General features: G+C 40.9%; 2 protein-coding genes across 3 annotated transcripts; one reads left to right on the forward strand and one right to left on the reverse strand.

The window, feature by feature from the left end:
• Positions 1 to 2,564: 2,564 nt before the first annotated feature.
• GLA (galactosidase alpha) lies at positions 2,565 to 12,615 on the forward strand. The gene is made up of 7 exons (XM_006764268.2): positions 2,565 to 2,835; positions 6,760 to 6,934; positions 8,423 to 8,600; positions 9,154 to 9,245; positions 11,138 to 11,299; positions 11,506 to 11,703; positions 12,325 to 12,615. The coding sequence occupies exons 1-7, from the start codon at positions 2,615 to 2,617 to the stop codon at positions 12,598 to 12,600; spliced, it is 1,302 nt and encodes a 433-aa protein (XP_006764331.1). The 5' UTR covers positions 2,565 to 2,614; the 3' UTR covers positions 12,601 to 12,615.
• On the reverse strand, positions 12,312 to 18,083 carry LOC102758264 (60S ribosomal protein L36a). 2 transcript variants are annotated; one of them, XM_015564309.1, is made up of 6 exons: positions 17,982 to 18,083; positions 17,465 to 17,570; positions 17,221 to 17,288; positions 15,371 to 15,493; positions 14,872 to 14,931; positions 12,312 to 12,490 (listed from the first exon to the last, which is right to left on the reverse strand). In XM_015564309.1, exons 1-5 carry the CDS (start codon positions 18,078 to 18,080, stop codon positions 14,911 to 14,913), a joined length of 417 nt encoding a protein of 138 aa, XP_015419795.1. In that variant the 5' UTR covers positions 18,081 to 18,083; the 3' UTR covers positions 12,312 to 12,490; positions 14,872 to 14,910. The 2 variants fall into 2 exon arrangements, with proteins under 2 accessions (XP_015419795.1, XP_006764332.1); XM_006764269.2 differs by lacking the exon at positions 12,312 to 12,490 and having other exon boundaries at positions 14,858 to 14,931.
• Positions 18,084 to 19,535: the final 1,452 nt, after the last annotated feature.

The following is a 19,535-nucleotide window of genomic DNA, read 5'->3' on the forward strand; positions in this document are numbered from 1 at the left end:
GGTCCACGAATGATGTTATAGGTATCCAAATGCTCCTTGGCAGAAAAAAAGGTTCCCCACCCCTGACCTAAGGCAGCAGCAATTTAAAAAACGGAAGACGTGATCTATGTATTCAAAGCAGTGGACCCTGTGGAACTTAGTAACAGATTAAAATATAGCAGAACAGAGATATGAGGATACAGGAGAAGAGTCTAGGAAATGTTCAAACTCCATCAATCACCAGAAATGCACCTTAAAACCAGAATTGCCAATTTTCACCAATCAAGATAGTGAAAATTAACCAGTGAGGATAAACCAATGCTGATATTCAGGGTTCACAAACTGACACACACCCAGAAGAGTGAAAGTTGGTACAATATTTCTGGAAAGCAATTTGGAAACATGTATCATGTCTTTTGGTATAGTAAATCCACTCTAGGTAATGTGCCGTAGGCGATGATCTGAAATTCAGACAAAGATTTATGGAGCTATATATACACTGAAAGGTATTTTATTAAGAAAGACAGAACATTACACAATTTTTAAAAATTGTAAAAATATTTAATTACATGAGAAATTACTTTGCTATAATCTTAAGTGACCCAAGATCACAGCTACTTTATAATCTCAACTATGTAAAAAACATATATTCTTCAACCCTGCTAGAACTCCTTCCAGAGCCTGGTCAACTGAAATACAAATGTTCACTGCAGCACTGTTAGTAATTGCAGAAAATTAGAAACCTAACTCTCCATCAATAGGGGGACATCTGAATAAAGTATACGTTATCCTTAAAGTGGATGCTATGAAGCTTTTTAAAAAGATCTGCCCTGGCCTAAGATTTCCAAAATATATTAAATGAAAAAATATGTATAGTATGATCCTCCTTATTTTAAAATATAAGCATGCATGTATATGTTTGTAAATGCATAGAAGAAGATCTGGAAGCATAGAATACAAACTTGTTTTTTGAGGAAAGAATTGGAGGGTAGGGAGAGTGGAGTGGATTTCCACTTCATATCCCATATCCTATATACTACTACATAGGTTTAATTTTTTTTAAATCATTGTAATTTAAAAAGCAGTGTTAGGAAAAATGTATGCATGGGAAATGAGTCAAATATTAACAGTGATTTCTGAGTGGTAGGTTTATGGCTTTTTCTATTTCATTTTTAAAACTTTTGTTGCATTCTTAATTTTCTAGGGTATTTTAATTCAGCAAAATGTTTGCTTTTCTGGAGTTTGGTATAGCAAATTTTATAAAAAGTTTCTGATTTGGTACGTGGGTGGCTTATCAGACATGGTCTGGGAACACTGGGCTTCTAGAAAAGTACAAAGTGTACTAACTGCCATAAAACTAGAGGATTCAATTCAACCAACACTAATTGCCCATTATATGCCCTGCACACCGCATCTGCGGTGGTTAACAGTCATCATATAAACCATCTTTAGATTTGAGCGATAGATTTTTCGGACTAATTTTTGGCCTGTTTTAGCTCTTGGAACACTCGCCCCATTTAATGTCTCTGCAGCACTCTAGGCCTTAAGATCCCCTCTGTAGTGGCAGGAAAGTTCTAATTCATTACTGTATCACCCGGGAAGGCCACTAATACTCCATTGCCTGAAGTAGGAACCAGGATTCCATTTGTGAGTTAAGAATTTGTGTATTTGTATGTGTCTTATGCACATACTTTTTATACACCAAGTGCGGAGTAGTTAACTCTGGGTAATGAATTACAAGTATTTTTTAAAAACTTATAGTAAAAAAACCAAACTTATATTGTTATTTTTCGAATGTTCAAAATTGACCAAGTAAATTGTTATAAGCAAAAACAAAACCCCAAAACGTTATTTAAATACTCAACTCAGTAAAAACATTTATTGGGCTCCTCTGTTAGGCACATAACGTTTACCTAGATGTGATTTTACATATAAAACTGACTTGGTGCCTCTCCCTACAATCAGGCAGTGGAGACTAAATGCCTGAAAGGATGGACGAGCGCTCAGACCACTAATCTCAATATGTTTTTTTTTTTTTTCTAATCTACGGATGTGGTTTTCAAACGTTTTTCTCCGTCAGGTTTCTCTTAAGGGTTCCCCTGAGACCCGCCCAGACAGAAAGATATACAAAAACCACACACAGTCACGAACGTCCACCATTTCCCCACCAGGCGCAGCAAAGGCGGCTTCCCGGCACTGAGATGGGGGAGTGGGGGGCGGGGGAAGAGAAAGCGAGGAGCGAAAAAAGAGAAGCCGGCCTGCGGACCCCCGCTTTGGTCTTCATCATCACCACCCCCGGGTCCCGAGACGGTAGACGACGACCGAACTACTTCTGCTCACGTAAGCGAATGGTCACGTGAGCGCCTACGTCATGTGAGATCTCGGTCACGTGAGTAACTCTCCGCTTAAACTCTAGATCACTAAAGAGCACACTTCCTTCTGATATGGAAATAGGGCGGGCCTATGTTAAGGAAGAAAGAGCGTGATTGGTTGCGGTGCGTTTTACGTGACTGATCATTGGTCCGCCTCTGGGATAACCGTCCCAGTTGCCTGAGAAACAACAACGTCATTACGTAACTCTCCAGTGATTGTCCCGCCCCTAAGGTTAAACTTAAAAGCCCAGCTTACCGCGGAAATGTTCTGCATGGTTATACTGATGATGAGACTGACTGGCAGACGCCTCCAGCCGCCGGGCTGCGTGCTGGCACTTTGCTTAATGGCCCTGATTCTCTGGGAGATTCCTGGGGCCTGGGCCCTGGACAATGGCTTGGCCATGACCCCCACCATGGGCTGGCTGCACTGGGAGCGCTTCATGTGCAACACTGACTGCACAGAGGAGCCGGATTCCTGTATCAGGTATCAGAGATATTGGGTACACCCTTCCCTTCGCCTTTCCGTGTGTTTGGAGGGGTAGAGGTTCTCAGCGGCAACATTTGAGCCTGAGGGAGAGCTTCCCTACTGCTGCTGCTTTTTTATTTGCAGCGAATTGGCCCGAATGGAGATTAGCCCTAAATATACTCATTATGACCCCTCCTGGGGTGGGAACCCGGCCAGCTGCCCTAGTTTCTCTGGCCTTTCAGTCTCTGCCGGATTACCGAGCTAGGGACTTTCTCCATTTACCATCCAGTTCCGTTCAAACCCTTCTTGTGAGCTGCTGCTCTGCTTCTGCTGGTACTAGCAGCAAGCACAGCTGCGGTGAGTGGGAGAGAGGACTTCTTCTTTTGGGTCACAGGGTTCCTTGACTGTAACTTGAGGGAGTTTAGAGGGCCTGTGGAGTCTCTGCGATCTCCCCACCCTCTCGCCCTTGAGTGTGGCCTCTGGCTGAAGGGTCGACCTGAAGGAACTTTGTACAGGCATACCTCGCATTGTTGCACCTTGCTTTATTGCGCTTCACAGATTTTTTATTTTTGTTTTTTTACAAATTTAACGCCAGACCCTCAACCAGCAAAACATTACGACTTGCTTTATTGTGGTGGTCTGGAACCAGATTCGCAGTATCTCCGAGGTCTGCCTGTATATGGAACCCAAGTGTTGAGGTTTGTTGGCTCACTAACTGGCCTGGAGCAACCTGGGTGTAATCTGAGACCGCCCCAGTAGCGCAGGGCTGGGAGAAACCCAAGAAAGTGTGGCAGACCTATCCAGATTAGTAAGTGGCCGTTTTAATGAGCAAGGGAACTTACCTATGCAGCTTTTCTCGGGAAGCTGCAAGAGGAATAGTTTTCCATATCTGCCGGCCAAATAAAGGCTTGTACAGAGGCCTTAGCTGGGTTCAGTCAGGTACAGGCATACCTCAGAGATATTTCAGGTTCGGTTCCAGGTATCACAATAAAGGAAGTCATGTTTTTTGTTGGTAGAGGGTCTTTGCCTTTAATTTGTAAAAACGCAACATCTGTGACACGCAATAAAGCCAGGGGTGGTGTGGGGGGGGCGGGGGTGTATGCCTGGATATCATCCTGATAGTAGCAACAAATTTCTCTTAAGGCTATATCCTTGGGGCAGCTTCTGGGAGCATGGAAGGGAAGCAGAATTCACGCTCCAAGGTCAGGGGAGGGGTCAACAATTGTCAGGTCCCACTGGGAGGCTCACCACCATCTTATCTCTGATCTTCCCCAACAATGTTGCCTGGATTAGACAAGTATTGAACCTATCTGATCAGCACATTCCTTGTCTGTAAATTGGGAATAACAACTCTGACCTCAAAGAGTTGACTCAGAAGGATCTGTGAAGTAATGGGGTGTTTTATTTAAAATTTTTAATCACAGTTAACACATTATGTTAGCTACAGATGTACAATATAGTGATTAGACATTTATATAACTTACGAAGCGATCACCCTGATAAGTCTAGTACCCATCTGTCATATCAGTTTCTTTTTTAATGTTTGTTGGGATGACACTGGTTAATAACAGAATAGTTCTTAATAGTTAATAACAGAATACTAAAGACACCTGTGGTGCAGAAACCCCTCTGAAATCAGCAGTTATGATACATCCCAGTGCATATAAGTTATTCCTATGAATGTCTTTACAGCTTTACAGATAAAATTAGGATATTGGTCAAACATTACAGAATTAATGGACTTCTAAGTTTCAGACAAAGTCCATTGTGACCCTGGGGTAAAGTGTATAGCAATTGTGCCCATCACATATTTCTTTTAATTTTTTTCTAAGTGGTGGTTGTCTTTATTTTTGTATCCGATTATAAAACTAATGCATAATCAATGCAAAAAGTGTAGATAGTAAAGAAGAGTATAGTGAAAATAAAGAGTCCCCTCATTCCACCACCCAGAAGTAATCATAGTTAATATGGTAATATAAGGCCTTGGAATAGGTTTTTAGTAAATAACACAGATCACAGATTTCGGTGTTTTTTTTTTTCATTATTTTCAATAAAAATGAAATCATGTTTATGTTGAGTTGTAAGCAAGGCTCTGAACTCTGCTTGCCTCCTTTCAAATTCTAGCTTTCTGTTACTTAGCCATATGACCTTTGGCAAATGAATTACTCTTCCTAAATGTAAGCCTATCATACAATAAGAACTTCATAAATGCAAGTTGTGTGTATATTACATATTTTATTTGAGCAAATTCCTGTTGATACCTATTCAGGCTCTTCAATTTTTCATTATTGTGAACAAAACTATACATCATTGTACATCATCTGATTATTTCCTTAGAAGTCTAATTACTGGGTCCAAGTATATGCTCATTTTGTGACGTACAAACTGTCCTCCCCAAAAGTTTTACAAATGCACATTCCCAACAACAGTGTATGAGAATGCCTGTTTCCCCACATCCTGGCCAACGCTGCATTTTTGCCATTCTTTTAAAACTTTGTCAATCAGGTAGGTGTTTTTATTTTCATTTATTTGATTTGTAATATGATTAAACATCTTATTTGTTAAATTGGCTCTTGGCACCGTTTCTATTATAGAGTGCCTATTTGTGTTAGTTCCTTATTTTTCAATTGTTTTTGTTTGCATTTGGGATGATATTTTGTTTTGTCTATTATATGTTGTGAATATGGTGGTTCTTGCTATATGTTGGTTTTAACATTATATATCAAATATAAATTTTTTTCTTTATTATTTCTGACTCTGGCATAATGCTGAGAAAGTCCTTTCCTACCTGAAAATAATATAGTCACCTATATTTTCTACTAGTATGTTTATAAATTTTTAAAATATGTAAATCTTTAATGTGTCTGGTCTTTATTCTCCTATAAAGAATACCATATTTAATATCAACTAAATTCCATGGTACCCAATGGCTGGAAGGATCTCTTTCTGAACATTCTCTTTAATTCCATTGATCTGTGTATTCTAATGCTACTGGTACTACACCAGCTTCATTTATTTTTTGCAGAATGATTATATGTTTAATCTTTTAGGTGAGCCTTTCAAAACATGTTACCAAGTACCTTAAAAAGTTTTTTTGGGATTTGTTTAGGGTTTTATGAAATTCATAAGCATCAGCTGGGGCATGGAAGGGTCTCGGGTTCAATTCCCGGTCAAGGGCATGTACCTTGGTTGCGGGTGTACTCCCCACCCCCAGTCTGGGCACGCATGCAGGAGGCAACTATTCAATATTTCTCTCTGTCTCTCTCTTGCTCTTTCTCTCTCTCTTCCCTTCCCTCCCTTCTTTCCACTCTCTCTAAAAATCAGTAGGAAAAAAAATATACCCTCAGGTGAGGATTAACCAAGAAAATGCATATAGGGAGAATTAGCTTCTTCTTAATATTGTTTCTTATCCAAGAGCAAAGTTATATCTTAAATTTATTCCCAGGTATTTTAGGTTTTCCTGTTGTTTTCTGCTTTGCTCTTATCAATGCTATCTTTTTCTCCAACTAGGTTATTGTTGATAGCTAAGGAAGCTGTTGATTATACCTATTTGTGTTCCCTATTTTTCAATTGGAATGTTTTTTGCATTTGGGATATTTTGTTTTTGTCTATCATATGTGGTGAATATGGTGGTTCTTGCTGTATGTTGGTTTTAACATTTATATATCAAATATAACTTTTTAGTTTCTAATAACCTTTTCAATTTCATGCATTGCACATTCCTATTTTGATTGTTCAGGGTTCTTAGGGTACAAGTATTAAGAGTGGGGGCAAGGAGAAGAAAAAGGGCTCAGTCCATTTAACTTAACTTGCTTTGGTTGTGATTACTACCCAACTATTACTGGGTTGAAAAAAATTGAAAGCTCCAAGGTACTTAACAAATAGGAAGTACCCAAGCGTTTGCTTAATGAATTGTAATGATTCTTGGAATTTCTCTTTCAGTGAGAATCTCTTCATGCAGATGGCAGATCTCATGGACTCAGATGGCTGGAAGGAAGTAGGATATGAGTATCTCTGCATTGACGACTGTTGGATGGCTCCCCAAAGAGACTCAAAAGGCAGACTTCAGGCAGACCCTAAACGCTTTCCTAGTGGGATCCGCCATCTATCTAATTATGTGAGTTTATAGATAATTTTCTTTTTCATTCAGGAGACCAAATACTTCTGTATGGAAACTTGTTCAAAAACACTTAGAGAATAAAATAGCTGCAGTTATCTGAAGATTGAATTGTAAGGCTTATCAGGTGGAATTTTCATCTACCAGCAGACATATATTTTGCAACACTTCTTGAGGCCCTTCTTGAGTAATTTCTCCTTTTGCTGAAACAGCCAAATTCTCTGGGAAGGAAAAGGAACTTGGTTCTTGACATATGTGTGCATATATTTCCATATAAACTTTGAGAAGTATTGCAGTTGTACTATAAACTAGAATTTTAGAAGATAGGAGGAATACTTGCTAAAGATTTTTTTTTTAATATATTTTATTGATTGTCCACAGAGAGGAAGGGAAAGGGACAGAGAGCTAGAAACCTAGACGAGAGAGAAACATCGATCAGCTGCCCCCTGCACACTCCCCACTGGGCATGTGCCCGCAACCAAGGCACATGCCCCCAACCGGAATCAAACCCGCGACCCTTGAGTCCACAGGCCAACGCTCCATCCACTGAGCCAAACCGGTCAGGGCAAGATTTTTAAGGGTAATAGAGCCAAACATTAGTTAACGAAAATGAAGACATTTTATTTAGTACTGTTGTAGTAAGGGAAGGAGCTGAGCTCAATTCTGAATATAACAAAGACAAGTGGGGATTTGTAGCCAACAAGTAGATTGGGAGGATGATTGGATGGAAAATTACTAAGGGGAGGAGGATTCTTGCTAAAGACAGGCCAAGGACTTACACATCAAGGGTGGAAGATGAGGAACTTGATCATATATCAAGATCATATTTCAAGAGTAGGAGGAAGGCCCTAACCGGTTTGGCTCAGTGGATAGAGCGTCGGCCTGCAGACTCAAGGGTCCCAGGTTCGATTCCGGTCAAGGGCATGTACCTTGGTTGCGGGCACATCCCCAGTAGGAGGTGTGCAGGAGGCAGCTGATCAATGTTTCTCTCTTACCGATGTTTCTGGATCTCTATCCCTCTCCTTCCTCTCTGTAAAAAAATCAATAAAATATGTATTTTTAAAAAAATTTTTTAAAAAGAGGAAGACTTAGCAGGATTCTTGCTAAAAGTGGACGCTGAATGACAAAGTTGAGGCCTACTTGAGAAGAGAGCTTAGAGGAACCTAACCAAGGTTTGCTCAAGGAGAGACTGTCCAGACATCATTGCCCTGGAAAGGTAACTTTTAGGTTCCCATCCGAGAAAGATTAGAGTGGCTGATAACTTTCTCTTCAGCTCTATGCTATAGCTTACATGTGAGTTTGAACTCAGCAGAATTAGAGAAGTTGCTCTTTGTCTCCCAGTAAACTCATCTAGATAATTTTGGGGACTCATGGAAAAAATGCCCCCAGTACCTGGTGAAGTGTATGTGTCTCTTCCCACAGCATGGAGTAGTTCTCTGTGCTTCATGATTGCACTTCTATTGTGGTGACTCTTTCCTCTCATTTCAGGTCCATAGCAAAGGACTGAAGCTAGGAATTTATGCAGATGTTGGGAAAAAAACCTGTGCAGGCTACCCTGGGAGTTTGGGACACTATGACATTGATGCCGAAACCTTTGCCGACTGGGGAGTAGATCTGCTAAAATTTGATGGTTGTCACTGTGACACTCTGGAACAGCTGGCAGATGGTATGTTTCATTCAAGAGATTTAGCCATGAGCAAAGAGAAGAACTTTGAGGCCAAGGTAACTGGGTATCCACAGAACTAATATTCCCATTTTAAGTACCCAGTCACAATACTGGAAATAATTATTCTCAATATGCCAGAGCTCCTACCTCTTCTCTTCTTTCAGTTTGTCCATGCACTCATTCATTTATTCAATATAAAATCCATGCTTACTTAACCACAGCTAATACTGTGCACTTTTAATTGAAGAGGGCTCTGAGTTAATTACAAATAGTAATTCTAACTCTCCATAACATAATTTGGGAAAGCATCTAGAATGTCAAACAGCCACAGAGAAAGGGGCATCTTCATGCCGGCCTTTCCTCAATATATGCACCATCCCACACTATATCCTCAGAACAATCCCAGCAGTCTGGGAGGTATTACACACAATTTCAACACAGAGCAGCTACTTGTCTCTGCTGCTGGTTTAAAAATATAAACGTGGCCCTTCAGGGCAGACCCCGTTGAAAATCCCTTTTGTCCCCTTATTTTACCCATTGTTTTCTCATTCAGGTTATAAGCACATGTCCTTGTCCCTGAACAAGACTGGCAGAAGCATTGTGTACTCCTGTGAGTGGCCCCTTTATATGTGGCCCTTTAAGAAGGTGAGCTAGTGACTCCAGAATTCAATAGACCCTTGGTGATAGATTTTCAGGACTTGAGAACAAAGGTCTCCTTCAAAGTCCCACCTTACTTAACAGTCTCATCCTACCATCTCTACTTACCCCCAACCATTTTTCCAGCAGCACCAGAGAGTCCTTGTTAAAGTGTAAGTGGAATCACATCACTCCCCTGTTTAAAATGCTTAACGGGCTTCCCATTTCACTTGGAATACAATCAAACCCCACTGATCGGACCCTGGACTATCTCTCCAACCCCATTCCCCATCACTCGCCCTCATTGCATTGGTGTTCCTTCTGTCCCCCAAACACTCCAGGCCTATTGCTGCCTTGGGACCTATTGCTTATTGTTTTCTTCCCCAAGATTTCTGAGCTCCTTCTTAACATTGAGGTCTCAGACCAGATACCACACACTAGACTGATCTTCTCTAACTACTCTAAAATAGTGTTCTATCCTGCCCTGGTCAGGTGGCTCGGTTGGTTGGAGCATCGTCCCATACACTAAAAGGTTGCAGGTTTGATTCCTAGTTAGGGCACATACACAGGTTGCGTGTTTGATCCCCGCACCACGGGAGGCAACCAATTTCTCCCCCCCCCAACCCCGTCTCCACCCCCCCATCCCTTCCTCTCTCTAAAATTAAAACATACCCTCAGGCAAGGACTTTTAAAATATATTTATAAAAAATAGTGCTCTAACCCAGCCAGTGTGGCTCAGTGGTTGACCATCAACCTATGAACCAGGAGGTTGTGATTCGACTCCCAGTCAGGGCATATGCCTGGGTTTTGGGCTTAATCCCCAGTGTGGGGGATGCAGGGGGCAGCTCATCAGTGATTCTCTCTCATTGATCTTTCCATCTCTCCCTCTCTGAAATCAATAAAAAATATATATATATATTTTAAAAATAGTGCTCTATCCAGTCATTCTTTATCACATTAACCTATTTAGTTTTCATCAAAGACCTTACTTAGCACTATATAGAATTATATGTTAACTGACTTACTGTCTCCCCGCTAGAATATAAGCTCTAGGAGGGCAGGGACATTGTCTGACTTTATCACTAGCATATGGTAAGTGTTGAATAATGATAGAATGAATCCCTGTTATTTCTTTTTTTTTGTTAATAATCTTCACCCAATGACATTTTTCCATTGATTTTTAGAGAGTAGAAGGGAGGGGAGAAACAGAGAAACATTGATGTGAGAGAGACACATCCATTGGTTGCCTCCTGCATGCACCCTGACCAGGGCCAGGGATCAAGCCCACAACCACAGTGGAACCGGGACTCTTCAGTCCTCAGGCCGATGCTGTATCCACTGAGCCGACCCGGCTAGGGCTGTTATTTCTTTCTAATCTCTAAAATAATCTTTACCTTTCTCTCAACATCTTAAACCTTGGATATCCCATGTGCCTATTTACAAACTTGTATTTGTTCTGTTGACAAAGTATATGCCTAGGATTTAGATTCTTAGGTTTGATGAGTTCTATGTAATTTTTCAGCTGATTTTACTTATTGTCATTTGTTATTTGTGATTTTAAAAGTAATACAGTACATGTTCATTTTAGAAGTTTCAAAGTAGTGAGGTATAAAAAAATAATCCTCCATAATCCCAGTACTTAGTTACCATTGGTAAATTTCCAGCATAAATATTGTTTATGCCATTTTAAGTAGAAATTTTAAGTTATATGGCCTAATTCTGAAACAAAATTTTACAGTGAAGTTCCATTATAATAAGGATTTAGCTCTCCTCAATGGAGACTTTCAAGCTATAAACTAAAGAGAAGGCTACAAGTCCTTCCTTTAAACTTGACTATTTTCATCTCGCAAGAATATTAGTAGAAAGTAAGCAGAAGAGTTACAGTATCTCTGTTTTCATAGCCCAATTATACAGAAATCCGACAGTACTGCAATCACTGGAGAAATTTTGGAGACATTTATGATTCTTGGCAAAGTGTAAAGAGTATTTTGGACTGGACCTCTTCTAACCAGCGGACAGTTGTTAGTGCTGCAGGACCTGGAGGTTGGAATGACCCAGATATGGTAAGAACCTGAGCCGTCTGTGTTCAAACCCTTGCAATGGGCCTGTTTCCTGTATGACATTCAAGGTAAATTGGAAAGTTCCTTGGAGCAGCGTTTATGTGAGAGTACTCAAAGCAGGGTGCCATGGAAAGTGGTTTCTGTGTCTGGATAACTTTAAGAATGTTTGTCTTCTCTCATATGAATTCTAATTTCACTCTTTGTCCCAGTTAGTGATTGGCAACTTTGGCCTCAGCTGGGATCAGCAGATAACTCAGATGGCCCTTTGGGCTATCATGGCAGCTCCATTATTCATGTCCAATGACCTCAGACACATCAGCCTTCAAGCCAAAACTCTCCTACAGAATAAGGATGTAATTGCCATCAACCAGGACCCCTTGGGCAAGCAGGGGTACCTACTTAGAAAGGTATAGTAAATGTTCTCTGGAAGAAAATAGGAATTGGCCAAGAACATGTTCTCCTGCCTTCTAGTTTAAAATTCATCCAAATGGCCCTGCCCAGTTTGGCCCAGTGTTGACCTGTGGACCAAAGGGTCCCGGGTTCGTTTCAGGTCAAGGGTATGTACCCCGATTTCAGGCACCTCCCCAGGTGTGTGCAGGAGGCAACCAATCGATGTGTTTCTCTCACATTGATATTTTTCTGTCTTTCCCACTCTCTTCCACGCTCTCTGGAAATCAATGGAAAAATATCCTCGGGTGAGGATTAAAAAAACTAAAATTCATCCAAATGTTTGTTTGGGTTATGTATTTAAGATGGCTTTATATTCAAATGCCAAGTTTATCTTGGGCCTAAATCTATTATATATTAAGATATGCACTGATCTTTTGAGAATACATTTTTTAATCTCAGTATGATCAGTAATGAAGCTTTTTTGCTACAATCATTACTTTAGTTCCCAAACATGCTACAAGATAACTTTAATATTTTCCAGAAGTGTTTGGTAGTTCTGACAATAAGACTGAATGCTACAAGGCAGCTTACTGCTAGTTACCAAGCTATCACACCTATTTTCTTGGCTTGCTTTTCAGGAAGACAACATTGAGGTATGGGAACGCCCTCTCTCGAAGTTAGCCTGGGCGGTGGCTGTGGTAAACCTGCAGGAGATTGGTGGACCTCGTTCTTACACCATCAGTCTTGCTTCCCTGGGTCAAGGAGTGGCCTGTAATCCTGCTTGTCATATCACAGAACTCCTTCCTGTGAAGACAAAACTTGGGTTTTATGAATGGACTTCATTTGTAAAAACTCGAATAAATCCCACAGGCACTGTTTTACTTCAGCTAAAAATAAGCCAGACTACATTTTAAAAGCTTCCTTAAAAACTCTTGTATTGATTTTTCTTAGCGGGATAGAAAGAGAAACAAGTTGTTGTTCCACTCAATCACGCATTCATTGGTTGATTCTGGTCATGTGCCCTGATGGGGATCAAACCCACAACCTTGGCTTACCTGGATGATGCTCTAGCCGTGGTTCTCAACCTTCCTAATGCCACGACCCTTTAATACAGTTCCTCAGGTTGTGGTGACCCCCAATTTCATTGTTACAAATTGAACATAAAGCATAGTGATTAATCACAAAAACTGTATGTAATTATGTTTTCCGATGGTCTTAGGTGACCCCTGTGAAAGGGTCGTTAGACCCCCAAAGTGGTCACGACCCACAGGTTGAGAACTGCTGCTCTAGCCAACTGAGCTACCTTGCCAGGGCAAAAAAGTTTCCTTAAAAAATCATATTTTGTTGCCAATGACAACCACATTTGTCCTTTTCTCCCATTCTCACTTCAACTATTCCTTTATTTCCCTGAATAAAACTTCACTACAGCCCTGGCCAGTGTGGCTTAGTTGGCTGGGCATCCTCCCATGCACCAAAAGGTTGCCCGTTGGATTCCTGGTCAAGGCACATGCCCAGGTAAAAAAATATCACTACAGAAACCAACGGTGCAAAAGACCTAAAGTATGTTTTAACAATTCCTTTGCCCACCCGGTGATTAAAGTTAGAAGACTGTCCTGGCCAATTGCTCAGTTGGAGCATGGTCCCACATCCCGAGGTTGCTGGTTCAATTACCGGTCAGGCACATACAGAATGTGAACAATTGATGTTCTGTCACGTCTGTTTCTCTCTAGGATCAGTTAGCATATCCTCAGGTGAGGATTAAAAAAAAAAAATTGAAGTCTAATCATTGTCAGCTGATAAAAACTGCAATGAAATTGGTGAACCATGACTTAGTCATCCAGATACATAAATTTGGAAGCAGCCCTAGCCGGTTTGGCTCAGTGGATTGAGTGTTGGCCTGGGGACTGAAGGGTCCCTGGTTTGATTCTGGTCAAGGGGGCACATGCCTGGGTTGCAGGCTCAATGCCCAGTAGGGTTTGAGTAGGAGGCAGATTATCAGTGATTCATCATTGATGTTTCTATCCCCCTCTCCTTCCTCCCTGAAATCAATAAAAATATCTCAAAAAATATAAATTTGGAAGCAAATTGCTCCATCTGAGATGTCCTTCCAGTTACCAAAGTAGGTAGCATATTTACTTAGTCATCCAGTTTTACCGCACAAAACTCAGTTATATCCTTTATTCTTAAGGTATTACATGTGTTCTTATCCTCCCATTGCCCCCCCACACCCTCCCCATGCCCTTACCCCCTGGTGTCTGTGTCCATTGGTTAGGCTTATGTGCATGCACACAAGTCCTTTGGATGATCTCTCCCTTAACCCTACCCTTCCCTACCTCCCCTCTGAGGTTTAAGCAATGCTTGTCTCTGGATATCCTTTATTACTAAGAGCTGAATCTCCGTAATATAATAGTACACAAAGATGAAAGGGATTTGAATTTAAAACAGCCATTTTTAAAATGGATTATCACCGCTAGGTTCCATTTAGGATTTTAATTCACGAAATATTGTCCTTTGAATTAAGAAAAGAATTTGTATAAATTTGAGATCAGGGGTTGGAGGGGCAGCCGGCATGGCTCAATGATTGAACCTTGACCTATGAACCAGGAGGTCAAGGTTTGATTCCTGGTTAGGCCATAGCCTGGTTTGCAGGCTTAATCCTGTGGGGGCATGCAGGAGGCACTGACCAATGATTCATCACTGATGTTTCTATCTCTCCCTTTCCCTCTGAAGTCAACAAAAATGTATCTTTTTAAAAAGTTTGAGGGGGGGGGTGTATTAAAACATTTGGGTGGTACTAGTAGTCTGAAGACATGTAATGCCTAGAGAACAGGGCCCAAATTCTGTACAGGAAGCAACCAGTGTTTTTCCTCTGAAAAAAAAATCAATAAAAACATCCAAGGATTAAAAAAAATGATTGAACTCAAAGGTATGAGACAAATTATTTTACTCTTGGCAAGCTTAACATTCACTATGGATACCAATAATTCTTACTTCATAACAGCAAAAGGGATCCCATGAAGCCCCAAGTGAATAAAGTGCCATCACAACATCTGATTTGAGTTCAACCAAATTCTATCCAAAATGAGCTAAGTACCCAAAACCATTAAGCTTGAATTTCCCCTTATGGAAGACTAGTTTACTCCCTTCCCAAATAGAACAATTGCAACCACATGAATTGAACATACCATGATTTTATTGTCATATAATCAAACAAAATATGAAGATTAGAACTGGATCACTTGACCCTGCAATAGAAAAGGGGGGGAAAAAGTGAGTTTTTCTCTTGCAAAGAACCTCTGTTCCATCAAGTGTCTCCTCCTGATAATTCTCATTCTCCCCCTCCCTGCTCTGGTGTGGCTCAGTGGTTCAATTCCAGTCAGGGTACATGCCTGGGTTGCAGGGTCAGCCCCCTTGCAGGAGGCAGCCAATCAAGATTCTCATCATTGATATTTCTCTCTCCCTTCCTCTTTGAAATCAATTTAAAGAATATTTTTTAAAATTCATGCAAATTTCATTCTCCCTTTCTGCCAAACACCAAAAACCTTATACCTTCAGCTATGGATCAAGTATTTTGAAAGGAGTGCCCCTGATCTTGATGCCGCAGAGTGGGCAGAAATACTCACCTCTCCAAATATAATGAAGGTATATAAAAAAGATTGCACCTCCCACCCGAAATTGTATTACCTTTCTCTTCTTATCTCCTCCCAATTCAAAATGCTTGCATCTCTTAATAGCCAGCATTCTCTTAGATCTGCAGTTAGGCTCAACGCATTCAAGCCTCAGCACAATCTTCTTTGTAGTTTTAGCCTGGAAAAGAAATTAAGTGATACTACTCATAAATCACTGCAAAAAATCTTTCTTCAAAAATATGACTGCATTGGGTTAACTACCTTAATTTGCCTTGGGCTATAGAGAGAAAACATAAATGTGAAAACCAACATATTTAAGAGAAAATGTAATAGCAAAGGTGGAAGGTTATCTAATTGCCATCAAGTTCTCCATTCACATCAGGCATCTTAGAGGACTTCTTATCAAAGAGGCACTCATGCCACCTTGAACTTGTGGCTGTTCAGCAGCTTTACATAGTTAAATATTCTGAACAATCAAAAATGGGTCATCCAAATTCATGCACTATTAAATAAAAAATACTTTTTCAATTCTTGAAATAGGGTTAAGAACTGTTATGTAAGAAATTTGTGCATTCAACTGTTATTTAACTCAAGGTACACTCCACCTAAACACTCAACTTTTTAAGCCTGCTCCTGTAGTCAGAATTCTGCTGCTAGTTTTGCAGTTCTCAAATCCAAAACCTAGCTAGAACCTCCCTATCTTCTAATCAAGTTACCTAAATGTGAAAAGGTAATCATTCCTTTTATCACTTTGCTATCAAAAATCATTTACTGCACCTAAATGAACACTAAGTCATTCCTTAATACTCTGGAAGCAGGGAAAATGGAAGAGCAAAGTGCTAAAGCAAACATTGTTCGTGGGAATGCTCTTCTAGGCACTGTGTGTACTTTAAGGAATAGCCAAATCACCTGGAGGAAAAACAAACACATCCAGCCTGAGAATGCAGTGGGAGGTCTGAATGGCGCTTTAAGGAGGCTTATGACTTCATGAGATAGATAGCAGACGCATTGCAGGCTTCTGAACCGAGAAGCAAAAGAACATTCTTACTGCCAGCAAGAACTGAGGCTTCACTAGGACTGATGACAGATAAAACAGGGCAAAGACAGGATTTACTGGTATACTCAAACTTCAGTCCTTAGAAGGGCAGAAAACTTTCCTTAATTTGATGTCTGCCCATACAAAAATCAACCATTGGCCCTGGCTGGTTTGGCTCAGTGGATAGACCATCAGTCCTGGGTTCGATTCTAGTCAAGGGCACATGCCCGGGGTTGTGGGTTTATCTGCAGTAGGGGGCACGCAGGACACAGCCAATCAATGATTCTCTTACATTGATGTTTCTATCGCTCTCTCCTTCTCCCTTCCTCTCTGAAATTAATAAAAATATAGTTTTGTTTCTTAATCCTCACCCAAAGATATTTTTCCATTGGGTTTGGGTTTTTTTTAGAGAATGGGAGAGGGAAAGACAGAAAAACATTGATGTGAGAGAAACACATATGTATTCGCTCGACCAGGACTTGGGCTGGGAAGGAGCCTGGAATCGAACCCAGAAGCCTTCTGTCCACATGCTAACGTTCTATCCACTGTACCAAACCAGCTAAAGCAAAATATATTTTTTAAAAAATCAACCAATGGATGCTAAAGTGGAAAAAATAGATGTTTCCCTATCTTGCTCTCGAATCAGAAAATAATATATATATTGCAATGGCACAGTATTGTAGACAAACCTTAAGTTGTTGCACTCCCAGCTCCACTGTCTACTAAGTATGTCACAGCAGGTGACTGAGATAACTTCGCTGAAACTATGAAAACACATACCTATACTGTAGAGGTGTGTGGGCTAACAACAAATGCAAGGTCTTTACTAGAGTCAGTGAGAAATATGTCCAATAGTAATTACTACTCACCTTTTTACGGAAAATCGGCTTAGTCTGCCCACCATAGCCACTTTGCTTCCTGTCATAACGCCGCTTTCCTGAGAGAAGTTGTTACAGTATGCCAAAGTTAATAAATCACACCAGTCACATGAAAAAGTCTTACGGCTTTATCTTGGGTTTTCAAAAAGAAATATCACTGCCCAAGCGGTGGGGAGAGGGTGGGTCTACACAAATGCCACATTCAAACCAAATCGCATGCAAAAGACCATCTTACCCTGTGCATACAGAGAATCCTTGCCCTTCTTGTACTGTGTTACTTTGTGGGGTTGATGCTTGCCACACTTCTTACAGAAGGTTCGGCGGGTTTTAGGAACGTTCACCTAGTAAATAAATCGTCCAGAACGTGCAGTGTTACCAGATGCCAATGGCACAACGGCGACCCAGTTCACACTAAGGCAGCCCACGAGGACTCGACTCTCAAATTCCTGGCTAACACACCACTCACTAGAAGGTGGTCCAGTCCCATGTACTTCACGTACAGCTGCTGCCTCCCATGAGCCCCAAAGTGGAAAGAGACCGTATTCATGCCACCTCCCACTAAGTCTACTTCTTTGATGCCGTCATTTCAATTCCAGGCCCCAAAGCCAGTTCCCTTCGGAATCGATCCCGGCAACACTGGGTTTCTTTGGTACGAGTCCACACAGAGGCCTGGACCTACCCAGGGATGGAACCTTTGCTGGGGGAGAGAAGATTAAACTGGATGTTTCTCTGTCCCGACCCCAGAGTCCTACCATGTCTGCGAGAGCTATCAGCAGGGAAAGGAAGCTGATAGGCCGGAAACGGAAGTATATAGGCGGTTCCTGGTCGCGCTTCCTCATGGGAGCGACCATAGAGTCTAAGGCTCTGTGCGCTGCGCCATCTGGCGGCTGAGAGGACTCTATTCGGAGCCGCGGAAGGGAGCTTAGGGAAGGGCTCCCGCTAAGATTTCCTCCCGCCCCCTAGCTTTGAGACTTTTCTTCGCTTCATCACTTTGGCAGATGCTGATTCCGTGCAGAATTAAGTGAAGGAAGCAGCACACTTTCAGATACTCTGGCCTCCATCTCCCTAATGAAAGCCAGGACTAGGGTCAAGTGGAGGGGTCCTTCCCCTGCACGTCCCATTCCTGTTCCACCTCAAGGACACTGTGACCATCTTTTGCACAGCGAACCAACTTCTGGTTCACTGAGGGCTTGGAGGGAACCAATGCTCTATTTCATCCATTACATGGCCAGTTCCAATGCTTTGGGCACAATAATCAAATAATCATGCTCATAAATGTATAATTACAAACTAAGTACCTTGTAAAAAAAAAAAAAAAGGAACAATGACCAGCATTAAAGCACCCCTTTTTATTGAGGGAGCAAGTTGGCTGCCCTAAATTCTGAAAAGTGAGGATGAAATTGTTCAGCCCATGCAATAGCAACAATCAGGCTAGGAGATAGAAAATATCCAGCAGCTCTTCCCTTCCCTGTATGAACAAAAAAGAGGCCATATACTAAACCTGACAAGCTCAATAACCAAAAGTAACCACAGGATGGTCAGAACATAAAAATTCCTAACTGGACTAATTTAAGGGGAAATGTTCAAAACACTATTACCTGGTTTCTCTGCAGACTTACTTCTTCCCCAGTGGCCCACCAATGATATCACTCCATGTCTGAGTGATCTGGCTGTGTTAGATTCTCTCTCCCTTTGTTTTGTTTTGTTTTGTTTTGTTTTTCACATGCAGCAATATTCGTGGTTTTATTTTACTCTCAGGTAGAGTTAACTGCAATCAGATTGTAGTAAGATTTATCTGAACAACAGTTGCTAATTTTAGGATTGGTTAAATGCTATGTCACTGACTATGTCTGGCTGTGTCCCAGAAAAAAAATGTATATACACGCTTTGAATAATTATAATTTGTTTATTAAAATACATTTCATGTTTAAAATTGAGCTATCAGCTGTTAAAGTGTGCATACATTTTTGGAGGACACCCTGTATTTTGTGACTTTGTTATACTTACTAAATGGCTTCCAGGATCTTCTTTTAATGCATTCCTTTAAGTGATCCCTGGAAACATTGCTACCCATTTCCATCTTCTCTACCTCTTATTTGACAGAATAATTGGATACATGTTCACCTTTATGGCTACAATTATAGCTTTAAGTTTCTTTGAGTGAAATTGTTTAAGAGTGAGTAACCTCATATACCAAAATCATCCTCTAGGTCAGTGATGGTGAACCTTTTGAGCTCGGCGTGTCAGCATTTTGAAAAACCCTAACTTAACTCTGGTGCCATGTCACATATAAAAATATTTTGATA

This window comes from Myotis davidii, unplaced genomic scaffold (assembly GCF_000327345.1).
Source record: "Myotis davidii unplaced genomic scaffold, ASM32734v1 scaffold1241, whole genome shotgun sequence".
NCBI classification, from domain to species: Eukaryota; Metazoa; Chordata; class Mammalia; order Chiroptera; family Vespertilionidae; genus Myotis; species Myotis davidii.

What these genes read in the sequence shown, in the direction of transcription:
- GLA (XM_006764268.2), top strand. Translation starts at nt 2,615, where the DNA reads ATGTTCTGCATGGTTATACTGATGATGAGACTGACTGGCAGACGCCTC. An exon ending in TCCGCCATCTATCTAATTAT is followed by an intron (nt 6,935 to 8,422) that starts GTGAGTTTATAG and finishes CTCTCATTTCAG; the next exon opens with GTCCATAGCAAAGGACTGAA. An exon ending in ATATGTGGCCCTTTAAGAAG is followed by an intron (nt 9,246 to 11,137) that starts GTGAGCTAGTGA and finishes CTGTTTTCATAG; the next exon opens with CCCAATTATACAGAAATCCG.
- LOC102758264 (XM_015564309.1), bottom strand. Translation starts at nt 18,080, where the DNA reads ATGGTCGCTCCCATGAGGAAGCGCGACCAGGAACCGCCTATATACTTC. An exon ending in AGCCGATTTTCCGTAAAAAG is followed by an intron (nt 15,494 to 17,220) that starts GTGAGTAGTAAT and finishes TTTCTTTTCCAG; the next exon opens with GCTAAAACTACAAAGAAGAT. An exon ending in GAGGAGATAAGAAGAGAAAG is followed by an intron (nt 14,932 to 15,370) that starts GTAATACAATTT and finishes TTTCTATTGCAG; the next exon opens with GGTCAAGTGATCCAGTTCTA.